Raw genomic sequence first — 21,469 nt, forward strand, 5'->3', positions numbered from 1 at the left:
ATTCATCTCAAGCTCGGTGAGAGTGACTTTTTGTTTCCCTAGACATGAAAATCTTGTTTTTTTTTTAATATGGTTACAGGTTTCATTTTGGCTTTGACATCTTCAAGAGTAGCATTCTTTACTCTGCTTACATTTGCTGTTTGTGCATACAATCTGTAAATACAAGAACATATCTACAGCTTCAAACATTTATTGCAACACATCTAAAATGCATTTTCCTTCAATGGGGCGGTCTGTATGAGGTGTTCCGATGGATTTGTGTGTCAGGAGTCACATTGGGAAGGCCATCCTGAGTCAGCCGGCCTGCGTGTCCAAGCTGCTGTCTCTGCTGCTGGACCAGCGCCCCTCCCCCAAGCTGGTCCTCATCATCCTGCAGCTCTGCCGGGCTGCCCTGCCCCTCATGAGCGTGGAGGACTGTGGGAATGTGGAGCTGCCCCCGTGGAGCTACTCCATTCACACCCTGGACAACGAGCAGGAAGACTCCAGCGATCCGGCCTCCAAAATCGCGTCCCTGCTGCTGGCCAAGTTGGCGGACTACGTGGTGCCAGGTGGGGAGATGCCTTAGCTTATGCTAAAAGGAGAAGCACAGAATCCTGGTATCTTACGCAGTTTCACCATATGTCTGGTTTTGAAATACACAGATCCAAAGTGATGACAAATGCCTTTAGCTGCATTGAGCTACATAGTATTACAATTAAATCCCTAATAATGTTAGCTTCGCTTGCGACGGCACTGTTGTGTGGACCAGGATTCAGCTGCGTAGATCTCCTTACGTAGTAAGGCGGCACCTAAAGTATTCTTTATGCGTTTTGTGCTCTTAACCCGTTTAAGTTCATCTTGTAAGTTGATGTGTTCTGTGCAACCAAAACTTGAACTTAAGAGAAATCTAAGGTGAAATTAACACAAGGCGTGTTATGGAGTTGGCAAAAACAATATTCAGCTGATGATTATAATTGGGTTGGAACTAAACTTTGGTACTGATACTTGGCGGTCATAGGTTACCATTGAGGCACTTTTTTTTGTTATTGTGGTCTGCAGCTTCTGGCAAAGTGGTTACTTAATTCTACGTGCGATCTTTAGATGTTTTCACAAGACTGCTGTTCAGACTCACACTCGTTTTTCCACAGTCTAGTATGTTTTCTAAAAGGTGCAGCACTCAGAGTGAGCGGAAACAGCTTCTTTGTGAGCCTTGTTCCCCACGGTGGACATGCCGGCAGGCCTGCTGCTGTTCGCCTGGCCCTTGCCGCAGTTGCGGTGTGTAATTCGGTTTTCGTTGCGAAGGCTGCCAGACGCTGCTGTCGCCCAGCTCTTCAGAGCCCGACACCAGCCTGACGCGCGCCAGCCCGAAGAGCTCCCTGAAGGTGGAGAAGGACGCGGGGGAGGAGGGCGAGGCCGTGGACGGCAAGCTGTCCATCTTCATCCACAAGCGGGAAGACCAGTCTTCCCATGAGGTGCTGCAGCCGCTGCTCAGGTAGGGAGTCTGTGGGCCCAGAGAGGCCTTGGAGTCTCCAGCAGTGCAAGCAGTAGAGTTACACTCCCACCACAGCGGAGATAACTGTGCCAAGTCACCCTCACTGCAGTCTAAGCCATTGTGAAGTGTCCCCTTCTGTAGGTGAACTGCTTTGAGATGAAAAACAGTGCAAGCAGTCAATTTATCACTTGGATCCTATGCTTTTTTCTGTTAAATATGAAAGTATAGGTTTACTTTTGGACAGTACGAGTTTGTATTTTTGTACACACCTATTTCGTGCAATGGGGTCTGAAAAGAAAAAAGTGTTTCCTTAACACCTCATTATTCTATGGAAATGCGGTTCCATGATTAAGATAACGTGCTTAAGTCATCCCAGCTAAGTAATTTGTAAGAACTTCTACCTCCCCTTTGATTACATAAAGTAATATGATTATTCCTAGCCTTTAATTCAGTCAACCAAAAGCTAACTACTTGTATATCAGACCATTCTTTAATTTCTTTGCTCAATGCTTTAATTGCTTTATTGACATTCATTCATTTACACTATGTATGTAATTTACGGCAGCAGTGCTTAGTCTATTCTGGATGATAAAAATTTCACGCAAAAACGGTCAGTTTTATTGGGTTTTTTTTTCTTAACCTGTCTGTGAACTCCTTTGACTAGCGGTTGGCCTCCCTTTTGGGAGAACTAATGCTTAGAGGTCAAATAGTGTGCTTCCAGTAAGTGCACCTTTGTATCCAGGATTAGCTGTTTAAACAAAATACTGTAATGTAATTCATATCATCCTTGTCCAGTGAGGGGAGTCACAGTGTTTCACTGTAGTTACCCAAAAATATCATTTTCAGTTTTGAAACAGTTTTGCAACCTGTTAAAGTACTCTCAAAATGATGAGGGGAACTTTTGGCTTGGGAGGTATGTGTAACTTTCACCAGTCCTGCAGTGGTTTGAGAACGCTCAGTGTGTTTTTAAAGTCTCAGCCTATGTTTTTCTTTTTCTGTCCCATGCTGCTCTGCAGTAGCTCAGAGGGCCGGCCCTTCCGCCTGGGCACAGGGGCCAACATGGAGAAAGTGGTGAAGATGGACAGGGACATGACCAAGGTGAGCAGGGCACAGGCAGACAGCAGGTCCTAGGGCTGCAGATAGTACCGATGATTGCACCTCTTCTCAATGCAATGAGTCAGAGACTGTACATTATAATATTCTGACTGAAAAAAATATCAATTATAAACCTGTAGTAACATGAAAATCAAAAATAAATTTTCCTAAATGAGTTCTGTTGTACTTTTTAAAGATTTGCACTTAAGTTCTCCGTCTATGTTTTCTACTTATTTTTATTAGGGAATTTAAAGTCTTTTTTATACATTTTGGAGACGTGTAAGGGAACATACAAGGTAGACCATCACAGAAAAGCAGGGGAGGAGGTGATCGTTATGATGCCACCCTTTGCCCAAAATCCATATTTAATCTAACATTTTCAGATCTGCCTAGTGTTGACCAATTTGTTGACCAAAAGTCAAATTTTTTCTATGTTGCAATTAAACAGTTTTAACAAGAGCCTCAGAGATGCACTACAGGCAAACCCTTAAGGATGTCCCCTAGTACTTGTTTTGCTTCAGGCACCAAAAAAGCATTCCAGCAGGGGTCCCATCTGCGAGCTTGTCTAGCAGTGCTCTCATGGCTCTGTGTTGTAGAGTGGTCACTGTGAGGTCATCACAGAGGAGGCAGCAGCAGCCCTGCGCAAGGCCACCAAGTGGGCACAGTCGGGGCTGATAGTCAGCGTGGGGCCGCCCGTGGAGACCCTCAGCCAGGAGAACGCCAGCGGCCTGTCCACTGGGGACAAGAAGAAAACAGCCCAGACTGCTATTTGCAGAGAGAGAAACACTGAACTGGCAAGGTGAGAAAGGGCTCAAAAGACAGGGCCTGGTAAAACTTAATTTGTAAAATGCATTTCCATTCCATAACCAGACATTTAATCATCAAGCTGGTTTTCCAAGTTTCATTTTATTGCGTTTCTTTACAATTGTCTGCCAAGTGTTCTGCCTGTTCTTCTGTGAGGACACTCCCATTTGCGGTTTTGTAAAACACTTGAACTGTGGACTAGCTGTTCTAGGACAGAGGCACATGACTGCTACCTTTATTTTTCCACGTGTGAAAGAGGCCTTGCTCTCTGCAGGTCGGATCCAGTCAGACCCTTCATCAGCGGCCATGTGGCCAACAGCATGGCGGCGGAGGTGATCGCCCTACTGCACGGACTCCTCACAGCGCCAGAGTCCAACACCGCCCAGATCTGGACAAGCACTGCTGAAAAGGTCATCACCAGCTGAATGGCATGTCGTTGTCGAGTTCAAAACAGTCACACAATTAATGAAAAACGGTGTGCATGGGTTACTAATGGATGAATTGTGGAATCTATTTCCAGACATTCTATAGTACCTTTCCTTAAAATGTAACTCTCCTACCCATTTAATCCTTATGTCCCATCAGTCATACCCAGCAGCCATATCACTCTGCAACTCACAACTGGCAACCCACTGAAGCTAAGCAGGTGTGAGCCTGGTCAGTACCTGCATGAGAGACCTCCTGGGAAAAACTAAGGTTGCTGCTGGGTTGTTAGTGGGGCCAGAAGGGGGTGCTTACCCTGCGGTCCATGTGGGTCCTAATGCCCCAGTATAGTGACGGGGACACTATACTGTAAACAGGCGCCATCCTTCGGATGAGACGTAAAACCGAGGTCTTGACTCTCTGTGGTCAAAATCCCAGGGCCTTTCCTGATGGTTTCTGAGTGACCAGCAACTGGTCGAGCGGTGTGCAAGAGGCACACTGTGGCCTCTTTTCTATTGCTCCTCATTGTGTATTGGGAATGTTCAACAAACGCGTAGCTGCCAACTGGTGCCGGTGCCGCTGCAGTGGACCTAGCGTGTGTCTGTGCTGTCGACAGGTGCTCTCTCGGGCTCTGATGTACATCCCCCAGCTGGGAAAGTATGCGGAGAGCATCCTGGAGAACGGCAGCAGCAGCGGCCGGAAGCTGGCCAGGCTGCAGGCCACGGCTCGCCAGGCTGTGGCGGCTCTGTGCGCCCTGGGAGGATTCAAGGAGACCATCAAGATTGGGTCGGAAGTCCAGGTGAGATCGAGCAGCTGCGCCACTTACGTCTTGGAGGTTTAAGACAACATGGTTTAATGTTTAATCAACATTGATTTACCACAGCATGCAGGTTGTGCATGTTTTCTAAACTGCTGAAATAAATCCTTTAGAATTTATTTTTTAGGACTGCAGTGGGGAACAAAATGAACATTTCTGGTTTAGCGTACATAGTTTTATTACTTTATGATGAGTTATTCTTTAATACTTAATGCATTGGTTCAAAGCTTCATTAATTATCAAATCTGCAAAGGAATGTAAAAAAATCATTCCTCGGCTCATCCATGTTTTTGAATTTCAGTCATTAGTAAAAGCAATGAGTGACAAGCCACTCCCTGGCTCGGCCTATTTTCCTGCTGTCCCACAGGTGGTGGGCAAGGGCATCCTGGGCAGCGTAGGTGTTGTAATGTCCATCAACGAGCAGGAAGGCATCGCCACCGTGAAGTTCCCCTCCTCGGACTACAGGAAGGACTGCAAGGCCTCCGACGTTCTGACTGTCCCAATATCCCGTCTCTGCACCCCCCGATCAGAGGTGATTCTCGTCTGCATGCTTCCAGGAAGTGCAACGTAGAGCTGTTTCTGCAGGGGAATGTTCCATTGTAAATAACATTCCTACTTTTCAAAAGGTTCACAGTATTTCAGACTGATTTTCTCATGAAAAGGCGTGCAGAGAAACAGCACCCCCTGCAGGCTGTCAGTGACATCAGCGAGGGACTCTTCCAGACAGCTCTGAATCTCCTGTGCATCTCTGTTGAACTTGCAGTGTGTCAGATGGAACGGCCATTCTAAAATTGAAAATGAAAAGGTCTTGAAGGTTGCACATTTAAACTAGGAGGTGTGACCCCCCCCGGCTCCTGTAAATGATGTTGGCGTGTGCTCTTGTAGGCTCTGCCATTGTACAAGCTGTCCATCACAGAGAAGGTGGTTCAGGCGGTGCAGTCCATGCTGCTGCCACAGGAGGGCAGCCTGTCGATTCACACCTCCCTACCTGCCTCGGGTGACGGCTCCAGCCCTGTCATGGCTGCTGTTCGCCTCCTGGCGGAGATCAGAACCAGGTGAGTTCTCCCTCAGAACAGTAGAGCTAGTTGCAGTTGGTCAAAACATTGACCATTGTAACTGTGTGCTGTTAGTCCAGGCACAGGGCTCCTTTAATCCACAGATTGTTTGATATTGTTCCTAAAATAAAACAAATGTTTCTTTGCTGGCGCTCGGATAGTGACATTTTTAATTTGCCGCTGTCATCTCTTGATTAAATGTCGCCTGACCGGCCCTCATGCTCTCTGTTCTGCGTGCCCCAGGGCCTGTCTGGTGATGGCGCAGCTCCTGGAGGACAGCTCCTTCTGCGAGGAGTTTATCCAACAGTGCCCCGCTGCAGTGGAGGTGCTCAACCTCGTGGCCCAGGAGTGCAGCCCAGGTGAGCGTCACCCGCAGAGCGCAGACAGAACACGGCCCCTCTCTCTCTCTCCGCGCACCCAGCAACCACCCTGGTTCCTCACTGTTAGTGTCTTTTTTCTCCACAAAGAGAAGGCCACAAGGTGCCTGCAGAGTTGCAGATTGTAAGTAGCTGCTTACTGTAATTGTGTAACTCACCTGCAGTATTCACTTCTGCTTGGTAGGTATCTGTGCTCACGTTGAGGCACAGTTAAATGAAAATTAAAACCACGGAAGTGAACATTTTTTTGGTAGCCCATATAGATAAACAAGCTGTCAAGTGATTTAGCAACTACAGACCAGTTCTGCCGTTACAGGGGCTTATCAGTACAGTGTGCTCTGGTTTCATTTTTCATGACATATCTAGATTTGTGTAAAGACAGGCTGGCAGAGAGGGGGTAATAACCAGTAACTGAGCAGTTGTTCGATTCCCAGGAGAGAGGCTGAGTGTGGTGGAGGCTCAGTGTGAGAGAGTCCGGATGCTGTATCGTGACTGCGCACGCCCCCCTCCTCCTCCTCTTCAGACCGACAGGACGCAGGTGAGAGGAACCTGCATTTCACCGCGGGCTCGGGTTGACACGTATTCAAATAAAACTCGTTTTCTTAAAATACATGCAATGCATTTTGACATCCACTATCCTGGAGAAGGATCCGTAAAAAGTACTTACCCTGACCAAGATAAAGATCCCAGATATTCTACTCATTTGTTCAGACTGTACAGAATATGCGGCGGATGGGTATGGGAGGGCATTGGACCATAGTGGCGGCATTCTGGTCTCATAACTTGGGTCTTGGGTTCAAGCCCCCGCTATTGTACCTTGAATGAGGTGCTGTACTGTTTGCTCCAGCTCTCCCAGTTCTGTAAGTGGAGCCCTGCATTGCTTGGGGTTCACCCCTGCACTGGATCAGCAGAGGGGGCCACTGTAGTCCACTCAAGCCCACAGAAATCAGGAAAAGCTCTGGCCTGATTAGCCAGTGTGGTTTGGACACTTTGTAGAAGTGAAGGAATATCATTCTTAAAAGCACAACAGCATCTACTTTTTTTTTCTGGTGTGCTTGCGAAGTCACTTGAGGCAATGCAATTATATTTCAGTCATACGGAAGTACAGTATCTTGAAGACTGTTCTGTACCCAGATCGTGCTCTGCATGCTTTTTAAAAATGCATAAGATGAATTTTCTAATCTATGGTTTATGTATTCAACCAAATGTTACAAATTGATTTGATCAATATTTAATTTCATTTTTATGCATTTCATTTATTGCATTTTACCTATTAATTCCTTAGGGCGCTTACTGCTTTCCTGTTTTCACAAGTTTGTTTGCTGCCCTGACTTTGTGCATGTACATGCTGCACCAAAACATATAATCAAAGTTATATAACAGCATGTGCTGAATTTGACAATAATCCCAGATATTTTAAAAGGGAAGTGGGTGCTGATTCTTGTGGTTTTGTTCCTGTGTGATTGTCGTAGCGACCCCACACTTCTGACCAGTCCATACAAACAAGTAGATAAGGTCAGTCTCATTAAGAAACAGAGTTTTTGTTCAACACTTTAGAAGTAATTCGTCCTATTCCAAACAAGGGGCGGACCATCTCAGTGTTGTCTTCACTGATTCCCACCCGGTCAATTATGAGAATATTACTGTTAATGAAAAGAGTTTTAAAAAAAACAGCTCGGTTTTACGGATGCTCAAGAGGCATGTAGAGAACTGCAGGTGTGCTGCCGTTGTGGACATGTCCAGATTTCCCTGTCTGGTGTCTTCGCAGCCCAAGGAGATCACGTGGAGCCCATCTCGCGTGTTCCCCCCGGTGCGCGCCTGCATGTTCTCCTCTCGCCTGACCTCCGTCACTTTCCTGGCTGACCCCAGCGCCGGAGGGGGTCTTCCCCGCGGCACCTTCATCTACGCCACCTCCCCCGTCCCCGTTCAGGTGAGCAGCAGGCCCTGACTTGAAGGTGCCCAGCTTTAGCTTGGAACAGGGGGAGGGGACTTGACCACTTGCAGGCAAGCTCTGGCTCAGCTGTGGTGCTTGTCTGCTTGTATCCTGCCAGGCTCCTTCTTTCTACTGGGAGATCGAGATCGTTTCCTATGGAGATTCAGATGACGACAGCGGACCCATTGTGTCCTTTGGCTTTGCTACCGAAGCTGAGAAGAGAGATGGCGCCTGGACAAATCCCGTGGGCACCTGCCTTTTCCACAAGTGGGTGCCGATGTGAATTAGTGCGAAGTAGACACCAGAGGCGTCTTTCTTGAACTTAGATCTGATGGGAAAAGTTCGAATCTGCTCTGGGTTTTGACTGACTGTTAAAAACCCAGTGGCTGTGGGCAGGCACTTGTCATCATGGCGGTATCTGTTGCTCTGTTGCAGCAATGGAAGGGCGGTGCACTACAATGGCTCCAGCCTGCTCCAGTGGAAAAGCGTGAGGCTGGATGTGGCTCTTGTCCCTGGTAAGAAGCTCTGCCGTTTTTCCTTTTGGTGCTTCAGTGCAGGTTCGGTTTCTCAGTTCTCACTGAAACTGGAATAGGCGTCAGCAGTTGAAAGTAAGGTGTGAAAGTAAGGGGCTCTCGGCTTGGGATCCAAAGAAACGTTTGTTTCAGAAATGTGCTCTCCAGGGGGAAGGGGGTGGTCTGACGGTCGGCCTCTCCCCTCAGGTGACGTTGCAGGGATTGGCTGGGAGCGCTCTGAAGGGACACCCCCTCCCCCGGGGCAGGCTGCCAAGGGCAGGGTCTACTTCACCTACTGCGGTCAGCGCCTGGCCCCCTTCCTGGAGGACGTGTCCGGGGGCATGTGGCCGCTGGTACACATTCAGAAGAAGGTTGGTGACGGGGCATGCCTGGCTGCTCAGGAAGTACTCCGGAGCGCTGGAAGTCTGACGTCCTGTTGTCTCATCTGTTCACTTTCGTTTGCTTCCACGACCAGCTGTAGGAAAATAATTGCATGGGGTAATTTCAGAACTGCTCGGGGTGGCGGTAGTTGCAGCTGAGGAAGATCCTATCGTTAATGTTGTTTTCTAGCCTGTTCACCAGAGTTGCGGTGTTGGAGCTCAGAGTGCAGTTCTATGTAATGTGAATCAGATATGGCACAACGGTTGTACATCATAAATCCACGCTGATAATTTAGGATTTTATTATACAGCCACCCAACATGGAATCGCCAGTTGTTTGCGTTTTCCTCTGGCTCGCCTACTGGCGCTCATCTTCTGACGTGCAGCAAACTCCACCGCTCCGGACTGGAAGGAGTCAAACGGCACAATGTCATATTTCACTGTAGGAGTGAGTTGGGGGGGTAAAGGAGTCACATTAACCTCTTTCCTGGTTCTTATACACACTTTCATGTTTTCATATGTTTTTTTAATTGTAAAAAAGATTATTTCTTCTGCTCCAGAACACCAAAATCCGCGCCAACTTCGGGTGCCGCCCGTTCGCGTTCGCGGAGGGCCAGGCGCATCGGAACGCGGCGGACATGTGCATTGACCTGGCCGAGGAGATCAGTGCCAACTTCGAGGCGCTGCCCTTTGCGATGGCCTCCGACAGCGACAACGACGCCGGCGCCAGCGTGGCATCGGACCCGGGGTCACACGGACCGCCCTGCAGGATCGCCGCGGTCGCCACTGCCCTGCAACGTCTGTTCCACGTTTTGATAACTTCTGAAAACCTAGGGGTTCTTTCGGGTGTTAGAAGTACAGAACAGTTCAGAGCAGAATATGACAAATCTCTGTGGGTATATCATTGTGTTGTTCGTTATCTGAAGTGAGTGTAAGTCGATAGTCAGTCTGTTACGCTGTGAAGAGCGTTTGCAGTTGATGTGATGTAACAGTCTATGCCCTGTCTGCCATCCCTGGGCAACCACACTGACATCCTGCTGCTTCCAGATGTGAAGCGGTACCAGAGTTAAAACTACAACCAGTGTAGTCCGAACATATCCAGAAGTCATTGATTATTGATTTAGTTTGGAAACTAAAAAACTCCCTCATCAAGGGGGAGCAGCTTAAAGTTGGCCGGTGTGTGTCAGCATTTCTGTGTGCCCTCTGCCTGCTATCTGTGGAAGTCTGTGAAAGGCTGACCCTGTCTCCTGTCCTGCAGAGTACAACAGTGGCGACTCCTGCCACTACAAGCTGGAGCTGAGCTACGAGAACCTCATCACCTCGGGGCCGGACCCCCACCCCCCTCCCATCGCCGACGACGAAAGCGACGATGACGAAGATGACGATATCCCGAGGGTGAGTGACTCTCGGGGGCTAGCCGTAATAAATGTGGTGCACCAGTGGTGGTGTGGAGTTTGGATGCCACGTTACAAAAGGATTTTGACTGGGCCCCTTCGTTATCTTCTCTGTTGAAGTTTTAAAAGGTCCAGGTCATTCAGCCAGTCAGTGTTGGACTGTGTCTGGTTGTTCTTCTCTGGACTGATTCAGCGCAGCAATTTTTCTGGGAAGTACTGACCAAACTTGTATACAGTATTCTGAATGAGCCTGACTTATACATTATTTGAACATAACATCACTTGCTTCCAACAATATATCATTTTGTTTACCTTTTTACTTGCTTCCCCATCTTGTCTAAAAGATGTAAATGATGTGTCGGCATAAAGTAGCCTCTTCTATCAGTGCTTCTTATTTTGTGTGTTTAGTTTGTTTTTGCTACTGTACCTGCATGTAAAACCCGCATATTTCTGTCCCAGGTGGAAAGAAACTAAACAGGCCTGTCTCTTGCAGGAGGACCACTACGCCCTACTAGTCAAGGCCTGGGAGACCAAGGTCTTTCCAACCATTCGCAGGCGATTCCGCAACGAAGCCGAGAGGAAGTCCGGTCTGGATCAAATCAAAGGAGCGCTGCAGCTTGGTGAGCTCAGGCACAGCTGTCTGTTTGAGCCTTTGAGTTTGCTGTGTGCCACCATGCAGGGCTTGGACCGACCAAAGAGTTATGCGTTCTTCATGTTATGATCAGCAGTGACTTATCTGTCAATAATCACTATTATACTGTCTGGATGCCATCTTGTGTCTTTGTCTTTATGCCAGCTATCCTATGGTGCAAAAACAGCTAATTTTACTCATGGCGCCAGTGAGCAGACAGACATATTTTGAGTTAGAAGTCATCTCAATTTTAAGACTTAGACATGGTGATTAACATGAGGGTAAACAACATATCATGGTGTCCACAATTTAGTATTTAGATATATCCCCCACATTGACCTATATCCGATTCCAAACACTGGTGCAAGCCTACAGGGCTTCCATTTGGACTGCACCAGCATTCCTGCAGACCACTGCCAGGACACCGAGAGCTGGTGTCTCAGGCCGACTGGTAATGCTGATACTGCAGGGCTGCAAGTCAAAGGTCTCTTCTGCTGGCCCACTGTGGAGGAATGACCTACCTGCCACAGTCAGAGCCAGAGACTCACTCACCAACCTCTGAGAAACTGAAAACTCATCTCTTCAAGTCATACTTAACCCCAAAGGCCCATGACTGACCCCACTTACTGACTGTGCCCCATGTTGTTCCTCCCTGTCTGTCAGGCAGCACTAAAAAACCCATCACACTGAACAACATCCTCCTGCTTACTTAAGGTTGAGATTGCTGTTTTCTGTGGTTTTATTGTTTTATGGTGCTGTTGTATGCACACTTATATACATCTTGGCTGGATGCAATTGTAAGACAGTTTGGGTGCACGTGTCTGCTAAATGAACAGATGTATTTGCTGAAATAAAAGTGGCTTGAAAGCAGTCTGTAATTTATCAGACTTGTGTGGTGGAAGGGTGGTTGGCATGATGTCTGTAAATCCTCTGCAGGTATGGTGGACATTGCTCGGCAGACCGTGGAGTTTCTCTATGAGGAGAATGGTGGGATTCCAAGAGACCTGTACCTCCCCACCATTGAAGACATCAAAGATGAGGCCAACAAATTCACTATTGATAAAGTTCGTAAAGGTAAAGATCACTCCTGGCATGTAGATGCAAAAGAGCATCCAGTCCAGCTTTCTCAGGAGAACGTAAACAACCTTTTCAGAAATTCAAACCCATAGTCCCACAATGGTGTAAAATTGTACAGGAAGTCAGGCTGCTCATATAAAGACCAGTATTACCCAGTTTGTTTTATTGTTACCCTCATCGCATCACTAGATCCATCCAGATAATGACATACTGAAAAATACAGTTGATTGTTCCCCCTTCCTAGGGCTGACAGTGGTAATCCGCTGTCCAGACAGCAACAACACCAATAGCACCACTGGAGGAACAGCATTGCCGAAATTCGCCATCAGAGGGATGTTAAAGACCTTCGGGCTCCATGGAGTGGTCCTTGATGTTGACTCAGTAAGTACAAAACCCATGAGAGGAGGCCGTTTGGCCCATAGGTTGCAAGTTTCATTCAAGACAATTACAAATTCAAAATTAAGTAACTATATAAGCAACAATAGTTTAAAACTTGTTAAAAACATAGAGCCCTCTGACTCTGATCACGGGCTCAAGCCTGGATCATGTCACTAGCCGACTATGACTGGATTGCACAAGCAATGGCGCACAAGTGGCATTGGGGGCAGGGTGCTGTCTGTCAGCCAGGGCTCTCTAAGCTCTGAGCAGTACGGTGGCCGTCCAGGCTCCGGCAGTCCAAAGTCCAAATTTATTGAAAAAAATAAAAAGAGGGGCTTAATGTCAGTCAAACGTCTGTGACATTAAAGCATTCAAAGTGTTACAGTGATATATGTTTTGGTGGAAAAATATACAGTAAGCCTATAGCGTAAATTGCTTGTCTTGAAGTAGGGCGTTGATGTTTTGTTTCATTTAGTGGCCAGTGGTGGGATAGCCAATACTCTCCTGGTTTCTGGGCCTTTTTTAGATGAACGAGCTGGTGCAGGTGGAGACGTACCTGCGCAGCGAAGGAGTGCTGGTGCGCTACTGGTATCCCATCGACATGCTGGAGAGGCCACCGGCCGGGTCCAGGCGCACAGCAGCCAACGGGCTGGTCACTCTGGACAGCACCAACATTCAGATCCACAGGTAATGGCTGCTGCCGGCCACTGGACACGAGGACTGCAAGTGTGGACCGAGCGTCCAGCCCACGTGTCACAGTACTGGTGCAGAGGCAGGAGCACAGGAGCACCATTACCTGTAGAAGGGCTTCACCTGTGCTGGAATAATATATGAAAACGTGTGTCATCACATTAAGATAGAATATTTTGTGGGTTGTCGGAGCCATTGTGTGAAAGATAAGCTTGTTATAGTTTAAATTTGCAAATTAAAATATATGTATATGTAAAAGTAAAAGTGGGTTGATTTGCACTTGGTTCCCAGACTGTTGTATGAATCTAAGGTTCTCCAGCGTTTGTGTCCCGCTGGAGAGGCGCAGGGGCAGTGCAGTGACCCACACGCTCTGCCCCCCGTGTTCCTGCAGGGAGCTGCTGCGCTGTGAGGGAGCCCTGGCCAGGCTGTACTGTCGCATGGCTCTCCTCAACATCTTCGCCCCCAAGTCTCCGCACACCTTCACCCGCCTCTTCCACATCCCCGCCATCAGGGACATCACACTGGAGCACCTGCAGCTCCTGTCCAATCAGCTGCTCGCCCCTCCTCTTCCAGGTGATGTCCTGTCAACCCCAGTGTCGCCTGGGCTGTTTCAGATTTCCGTCTCATAAATGAGTGTTGAATTTGTTCTGTCCAGCTCCCAAAAGACATCCTTATGTTTCTTTATAGAATGCATCGCCTGCATTATGTGTATGATGATAGAGATAATTCTTTCCTGTTTATTACAGCAAATTAGATGAAAATAATCAGATTATGCAAAATACATTTCTAAAAAAAATGGCATTGTTAAATTCAGTACAAGCAGAGAACAGTTTTTCAGAATTCCTTTAAAAAGCTGCTGATAAATTGAATTAGATTTAGTGAAAGCAGACCAACCTGAGAGAACTGAGTGTTTTGAAGCTGACTTCAAAACTTGTTGAAGATTTGGAGACCTCCTCCACTCCTCCAGCTGATTGCAGTTGTATTCTGCAGACGGGACGATCAGCTCCAGCTCCATCCTGCTGGCCCAGTCCCTGCAGCACATCATACAGGGTCAGAACTGCTCTCCCACTGACCTCTTCTACCAAGGCAACGCTCAGCCCATCAGAGAGTGGCTCACCGTGGCCATCACACGGGCCCTGCACCAAGGAGAGGAGAGCTTACTGGACCTCACCAAGCAGATCTGCTCTTTCCTACAGGTAAGACAGGCAGCATGTTCATGGTGCTGCACATGACTGTGAGCAGCAGGCCGTGGTGCAGGCGAAACTGATAGTGGAGCAACACCCAAGCAGTCATCTGGAGTCTAAACTCAAGGAGTGCTGTCTCCTGCCCAGGCACAGAAAGAGCAGATCTGCTTACAAGTGACATGTTAGAATTTAATACCCAAATGAAAAAGAAAGGATATAGTTTGCGTGGCACAAAATTGTCCTAATTAATCATATACAGTTCACAACTACAAAGGCAATGGTGAGGCTTATACATTTAATAATACAAAGTTACATTTTATAAAACATCTTTCATAAATGGCTTATGGTGCTATACATCAAAGAATATTCACACCAATGTATGATAGTTTGCCACTTTTTAATTCGGTAATTAAGGGCTAATTTGCCATTGTATAACATGTGGCAAAAAGTCCATTATTAATTATTATTAACATTCCTAAATGTTTACAGAATGCTCCAGAGCAGTTTCCTTCCGAAGAGTTTCCCGTTTCCGAGTCAAAGGTCAGCATGGATGTGAATTTTCCCGGGGCGGCGTTTGTGGTGATCTCGTGCAAGGAGAGCACTCAAGGCTTCCGCAAAGAGTGAGTGAACACACTGCTGTGCCAGTAAAGGATCCAGAGACCTCTGCTATTTTTATATCACGGTTTATTTCTAGCCAATCACTTAACAACACTTACACTTTTCTCTTGTGCTTTTATAGAATTTTGAGGATATGCTAAAGTATATGCATTTTGTTTTTCTTTACAAAGTAGTGAAAAGTTTTTTGCATCTTTGATAAAATACTGTAGCTGTGTTAAGTTCTTAGGCACTAACAGTGATCGTAGGTCTGCATCTTAAGTCTGGTTACATTTCCAGTTCTTTTCTGTTCATGTGAGAGATCCCTAAGCATGATTAGCATTTTCAACTGTTTTGGAACACGAGTCCACATTTTGTCAAGTCTGACATAACAGGATTAACACAACAGGCCTGAATCTTCTCTGTGTTTCTTTCCAGCTCTTCTCTTTACAAGGCCCCCTGGGCAAGAGTCATGATTTATGGCCTGGGACACAAAGTGCGCCGCAATGGGCAGCTCAACCTCATGGAAGCAGTCTGCTACCCCCTGGACGCTTCCCCCTCAAACACGGGGCTCACCCCACCTCCCACCACCAACCAGTACCCCTCCGCCATCATCCCTACAGACAAGGTGCACATTAAGCTAGGTGAGAGTCTGCCAGGACTGTCTGTCTGAGCTGTTTATAAAATACTCTTTCTGTCTTTACAACTCGCTGACCCAACAGTGGCCCAGCGTTTAATGGATTGGCTGTGAGAGTTTTTGTTGTTGTTCACAGGCGTGTCTCCCCCTCCTGGTGCTGTGCTGGTACTGCACTCGCTGCCCCTGGAGTTCCCCCTCGCCATGGCGTTCGCAGAGCAGCTGTTGACATGGAAGCTTGGCGAGGGCAACGGGCGATCAGAGGATGAGCTTGACACCATCCCGGCCTCTGTGCTGCTGCAGGTCGTGGAGCTTCTTGGTAAGTGGTGTTACCCTGCTAGCCAGTGGGAAGCCATTGTGTAGAAACAACCAGTCTGTGCATCTGTGCAGCACCTGTGTACAATATGTCAGCACCCAAAGGGCTGTGTGTTGATAGGATTAAAGATCCATATGTATTTGGTTTCATCCCAGTGAATTATCTGATGTTACTTTTCTAATTCCTGTAGCTACTATAAAATGTTGCCTTGCATGTCATTTTGTCTCAGAATCATGTTTTGTAGTTTTCTGATAACATAGATACTGTTGTTCCCACTGCCATGCTAGTTGTAATTTTTTTTGGCTAAATTGACTTCCAGTGTACTACCAGGTGCATGTCAGCATACATTGACAGAACACTACACTGTATTAACACAACACTACACAAAAAACCTGCTAGGTATTTTTTCAGGTTTATTTATATACAAATATGCATCAAAAATTAATAGAGAACAGAACAGTGAGAAAAAGATTCAAGAGAACGAGGGGTGAAAAGTCAGATATGAGATATCTGTGCTCAAATACAAAACTCATGGAGTTTTTAAGACAACCCTTCAGATATCTAAAAATTTAAGCCTGAGTTATGCTGATTTTTAGAAATGTGGGGCATGCTTGCATGCAATGATACTGCAACAATCAGGTTACAAAATAGATCACATCTGGATATTCAAAACGGGTCGACACAGATCATGGAGACTTACCAATATGGTGGTGTTACAACACAAGTGGCAATTAATAAATGCATTGTACATTTATTCACTAATGGTTATGAATAACAGAAGCATAAAGAAATGAAGCAGTCTGTTCATTTAGCAGATCCCTTATGGATCACCCATTTCACATAGTGTGCAATGCTTTGACGCACGCTCTTTCTCCTTCTGCATCTCAGGAGGTCTGCTGTGGACCACGGACCTGGCCGCCTCCGTCAAAGAGCTGATCTTCCACTTGCTGTCTGAACTTTTTCGCAAGATCCATCACCTGGAGCAGCGCAAGATGCCCACGGGGCTGTCCAGCTCCATTGCCCTGCTGCTGAACCCCTGCCTGGCGGTGCTGATGGCCTTGCAGACGGAGCTGCGGAAGCTCTACGACAAGGAGACCCAGGGCTGGGTGGCAGCAGGAGGAAACCCCTCTCCCGGAGGGGGGCTGGCCTTGGGGAATGAACAGAGCCGCTTCTCCACATACTTCCACGCCCTAATGGAGGTGTGCCTGGCCGTGGCTGAGGTGACGCTGCCTATTAACATGGGGAATAGCACTGTGGGCGCGCTGTCCTCCAGCAGTGCTCCCAACCTCAGCGACTCCTCCTCCTCCTCTTCCTCCTCTCCTGGGCAGACGCCCCAGAGCCCCAGCCTGCTCTCCAAGCGCAAGAAGGTCAAGATGAAAAGGGAGCGCACGGCTGCCGCCGTGGCTGCCGCCTCGGGGAAGAGGGCTTCCGCCTCCGCTGGGTCTCGGCTTTCGGAAAGTGACAGTGCCCTCCTCAATATGGGTGGAGGAAAGCCGGAGGACATGTTGTGGTTCCATCGGGGCCTCACCCTGCTCATGATCCTCCGGCACCTGGCCAACAAGGACCCGCAGGGTCTGGGGGTCACCAGCGATGCCGTCACTGATGCGTGTCAGGCTCTGGTGGGGCCCACTGCCCACAGTCGTCTTCTGGTCATATCGGGCATCCCTACCCACCTGGAGGAGAGCGTGGTGCGGAGTGCCATACGCAGGGCCTGCAACGCCCACGGTGGGCTCTTCAAAGACGAGATCTACATTCCCCTTCAGGAGGAGGACCCCAAGAAGCCCAAGTGTGGTGCTGTTGGCACTGCTGCCCTGGAGTGCAAGATCCCTGAGCCAGAGCGGCCCTTTCCAGTTCGCAGCAATAGCCCTGACAGCTCCAGTAGCGTCACGCCAGCCATGAGCGTCAGCGCCTCTGCTTCCACCAGCCAGACCTCCATCTGCAGCTCCTCTCAAGGAGTTTCTCGCACGGCCAGCGAGCTGTCGGTGGATCAGGAGCTGCCTCCTGCCCCTGTGGCTGTTCCGCAGCAGCAGGGAGCGCTGGACCCACACACTGTGTCCAGCCAGGAGAGCCTGGACATCTCTCTGTGTAGCACTGGCAGCCTGGGCAGCTTGGGCAGCCTGGGGGAACCCCTGGACAGTGCGGACACTGCCTCTGTCTCCGATGGGGGCTCTATGTACACTGTTACCTCCCTGGACAACAATGCTGTCATGGCTCGGCCCATCAAGGGGTATGCTGTCATTGAGGTACGTCGTACGCCTTCAGGCATGGCTTTGACAGTTTTCCTGTTAACTGCGATGGAGCTAGCAATGAAGAAATGCAGTGCTTTAAGAATACGATTTAAATACTTGAGTGCAAAGTATTGCAATGTAGGGAATTTAGCACCAATGTAACACAACATCTAGTGAGATAACTGGTGTACTGGAGTCCCCTGTACAGCAGAGGAGATGATAAAATCTTGTTTATTTAAATGTTTGTTTTGCTGTAGTTCATAATTTCCCTTCCTAGCTTTATTAATGAGCTACACCATCACAGTGCACAGACAAAGCCCTGTGCTCTATATCAGTCATGTGCTGTTTCAGTTTTTTTTAGCAATGATGTGTGATAAATGATAAAAATAATTGTGTATTTGTGGATTGCGGTTTATCACCCATGTTGTTGCCCAGGGAGAAATGAGCCAGACTGTGTAATGCAACGAGTGATTGTTCTGATTGCTGTCCACTACCTTCAGGAACGGTCTTGGTAGGTCTGAGCGCTGTAAAGCAGAGCTCTGTAGCCCCAGCCGTAGTTTCACCCCTGTGACACCCTTGTGGCAGGTGCGCGCCCGAGCGAAGGTGGAGAAGATCCGTGCCAGTCTCTTTAACAGCAGCGACCTGATTGGCCTGTCCAGCCTCGAGGGGGAGGAGGAGCTGATGGAGATGACCAATGAGGAGATCCTCACAGCCTCCAGTGTGAACCAGAGCCTGTTCGACACGCAGGGCAGCTCCGCTCTGGAAGACTTTTTCATGGACAAGTCCATCAAAGGTCGTGCCTTTACTTCGAGGCTGTAGTCACGCTTGACTTAAAAGACAAGTACATACTGTATATGTTGAATTTCCACAGGGGTTTTTATATCCCTTTTAAAGTATTTAAAATGAGTAGTCGGTCGATATTGGTCAGTAAATAGTAGTAAATGATAATTGCCATATCTTTAGCAAGCGGCATATCTAAGCCTGTTAATCTAGAACCTCTTCTGTGTTCTCCAACAGGAGACAAGTTGGTGCCTGGTGCTCGGGAAGTCTTGACAGACATCTTTAAAAGCTGTGTCCACTCTGAGCAAATGCTGAGTCTGACCCCTGCCAAGCCCATCAAAGTGTCCGATATTTACCTGAGCAAGGAGCAGATCAATGCCCAGACCCCGGGGAACTTACTCCATGTGTTTTTCACCAACGTGCGCCCGCCGAAGAAGGTGCTGGAAGACCAGCTCACACAGGTACACGCCGTCAATGGGCTCTTGGTGGGCCACCGCCTCCCGGGTAAGAGGAGTAGAGGAGTGGGCTGCCTGCTGTGCTCAGCACCTGAATTTACACATCAGAGATATGCGGAATAGTGTTAGTGTCCATAATTCTAACTAAACCTTCAATCATGCAATCTAAAGAATAAGCCATCTTCACGTTCATATTGGTGCAGGCTGAATGCATCATAAAATAGGCCGTCTCCACAACACTTTCTGAACTTCATCCAGACGTCAGAAGGCTTTCATTTGCCTTTTGTGTGTGTGTTATGGGCAGATTGTGGAATTTCCCCATAACTTACATAAAAAGGCAAGTTAAAACATACTTTGCAAAATGGCGGCCATAATGGGAGGTCTGTGAAGTACTTGAAAGCCTGTTAATTTAAAGTATATTGGTTCTTTTTTGTTACAATTGACTGCACATGTTTTAGAGTGTTCTTAATATGATGATTCTTTCATGATGAAAGATGCAGTTTGGGCACGTTATTGTTCCAAACAGAGGTGGACCACATTCTTCAAGTATCTGAAGTATCTTTAATAAGTATGAATTAAAATTGTACTCTAATACAAACAAGCTGTTTATATAAATTCCAAACAGTGTTCTGCGTTTTATGTGTTTGAAACACATCAATTTGAAATACTCTGCCATTTTCAGTGTATTTCAACGAACACATTTTTGTCTGCATTTCTTGGTAAATTCAAATTAAAAACAAAGCAATGGCCAACAGCATGAATTATAAGTCAAAACATGCAATACGCACAGTCAATTAACTGATATCCCCAATCATGTTACATAAAGCTAGATAAAGTTAATTTAAATAATGATTTTATAAATAATTTAAATATATACAGACTTAAGACATGCTGTTGGTTCCAATACTATTGATGAACATTGTAGAATTCTCAGAAATGTGTGTTACACTATGGTTTAATTTATAATAATTTGTAGATAATTGCAAATTATCTCCAAATTTGGGTATTAGGCATTTCATTAAATGCTTAAACAGCTATTTCCAGTAAATTTGTAAAATGATAGCCTGCTTGTAACATTGAATATATTCATGTAGAAATCTAAAACAGACAAGGTTAGTGTGGGCATAAATAAACCAGATGTACTTAATTGCCATCATACATCTAATGAAATATTTGAGTTAGAATAGAAAGAAAACTGTAATATAAATTGAAAATGTTCTGCAGTTAGTTGCAAGCTAATGTTAAGAATGTTAAATGAATAATTCTGCAGACAAAACCTCTCTGGATTGGAGGCAGATGACCTAATCCTTTTGCTCCGACACATTTATTCGTATCTAGATTCTTAGGAAGTATGGAGTCTCCAAACCCAACAAAAGCAAGTACAGCAAAGCCAGCAAGGAGCAGCATCAGGGCAAAGTGGTCAGCACCAAGAGACCCATCACCAAGCCTCCTACAAAGGAGAAGTCTGTGCTGAACACAGTCAGGTAAGTGAGAGGCTCAGTGTGTTTCCGCATAACTTTCAGTTGAGTGAATATGTGGTAGCATGCATTTTTACTCCATGTACAAACCATTTTCTGGCATTGCAAATGTTAAACTCGGCGGTGATTTCTGCTGTGGTGAGGTGCTCAGCAGGTACGTGCTTTGAAATCCAGGTCTTCCACACACAGCTCAGGATCTGCGCAGTTCTCTTCTCTTTGGTCTAGGAGAGGGCACTTTGAGTTGCTGAGCCTGTGGACCGTGCTGGTCTTGGCACTGACTTCACATCAAGCTTTCTTAAAACAGGACTTTTGGCAAACCTGACAGTGCGGGATGTCTTTGTTACTGTTTTTGTCTTCTGGAAAAAGATAAAACGTGTGTGAATCGGCGCCAAATAAACTCACTCTTTCCACTTTTCAAAATGTTTTTTTGGCTTATTTTTATGTACAAAAACATAAATCTTTATTTATATGTGAAAAAAGTGTGATCTTTTTGTAAATTAAGCAGAGAATTGTGGTCATTCTAATTTCTGTCAGATTTTTTTCTGTAGAGCCAGCTTTGGTCTCTGAGAGTTACTCTAAAGATTTCATTAATGAATTGCTCCCTCTATTTCTGAGATGACAACATTTTTAAAAATCTGTCTGCTTATGAATTCCACAATAACGAAGGTCATGGGAAGCAGCCTTTTCTGATGACTTCTTCAATTTTACCTTTAAAAATTAAGTATTTTTTTCCCTGCTAAAGCTCCAATGTGGTTTCATTGAT

At 46.7% G+C, this 21,469-nt stretch overlaps 1 protein-coding gene across 7 annotated transcripts in view; it reads left to right on the forward strand.

Moving 5' to 3' along the window:
- The window catches only part of LOC102698045 (probable E3 ubiquitin-protein ligase HECTD4), an 87,148-nt gene that overhangs the window by 56,656 nt on the left and 9,023 nt on the right, over nucleotides 1-21,469 (forward strand). For all 7 annotated transcript variants that reach the window (XM_069182296.1, XM_069182300.1, XM_069182295.1 and 4 more), the window contains exons 36-64: nucleotides 268-548; nucleotides 1,282-1,471; nucleotides 2,488-2,569; nucleotides 3,163-3,365; nucleotides 3,645-3,780; nucleotides 4,410-4,592; nucleotides 4,978-5,142; nucleotides 5,496-5,665; nucleotides 5,909-6,024; nucleotides 6,477-6,580; nucleotides 7,811-7,972; nucleotides 8,094-8,242; nucleotides 8,411-8,490; nucleotides 8,695-8,858; nucleotides 9,428-9,665; nucleotides 10,126-10,262; nucleotides 10,755-10,881; nucleotides 11,829-11,966; nucleotides 12,214-12,350; nucleotides 12,874-13,034; nucleotides 13,429-13,610; nucleotides 14,028-14,233; nucleotides 14,711-14,841; nucleotides 15,254-15,459; nucleotides 15,589-15,768; nucleotides 16,654-18,008; nucleotides 18,579-18,786; nucleotides 19,011-19,234; nucleotides 20,567-20,712. In XM_069182296.1, the coding sequence (XP_069038397.1) occupies nucleotides 268-548; nucleotides 1,282-1,471; nucleotides 2,488-2,569; nucleotides 3,163-3,365; nucleotides 3,645-3,780; nucleotides 4,410-4,592; nucleotides 4,978-5,142; nucleotides 5,496-5,665; nucleotides 5,909-6,024; nucleotides 6,477-6,580; nucleotides 7,811-7,972; nucleotides 8,094-8,242; nucleotides 8,411-8,490; nucleotides 8,695-8,858; nucleotides 9,428-9,665; nucleotides 10,126-10,262; nucleotides 10,755-10,881; nucleotides 11,829-11,966; nucleotides 12,214-12,350; nucleotides 12,874-13,034; nucleotides 13,429-13,610; nucleotides 14,028-14,233; nucleotides 14,711-14,841; nucleotides 15,254-15,459; nucleotides 15,589-15,768; nucleotides 16,654-18,008; nucleotides 18,579-18,786; nucleotides 19,011-19,234; nucleotides 20,567-20,712 (5,961 nt within the window). The remainder of the gene's footprint in view (nucleotides 1-267; nucleotides 549-1,281; nucleotides 1,472-2,487; nucleotides 2,570-3,162; nucleotides 3,366-3,644; nucleotides 3,781-4,409; nucleotides 4,593-4,977; nucleotides 5,143-5,495; nucleotides 5,666-5,908; nucleotides 6,025-6,476; nucleotides 6,581-7,810; nucleotides 7,973-8,093; nucleotides 8,243-8,410; nucleotides 8,491-8,694; nucleotides 8,859-9,427; nucleotides 9,666-10,125; nucleotides 10,263-10,754; nucleotides 10,882-11,828; nucleotides 11,967-12,213; nucleotides 12,351-12,873; nucleotides 13,035-13,428; nucleotides 13,611-14,027; nucleotides 14,234-14,710; nucleotides 14,842-15,253; nucleotides 15,460-15,588; nucleotides 15,769-16,653; nucleotides 18,009-18,578; nucleotides 18,787-19,010; nucleotides 19,235-20,566; nucleotides 20,713-21,469) is intronic.

The sequence above is a fragment of the Lepisosteus oculatus genome, chromosome 22 (assembly GCF_040954835.1).
Source record: "Lepisosteus oculatus isolate fLepOcu1 chromosome 22, fLepOcu1.hap2, whole genome shotgun sequence".
Classification (NCBI taxonomy): Eukaryota; Metazoa; Chordata; class Actinopteri; order Semionotiformes; family Lepisosteidae; genus Lepisosteus; species Lepisosteus oculatus.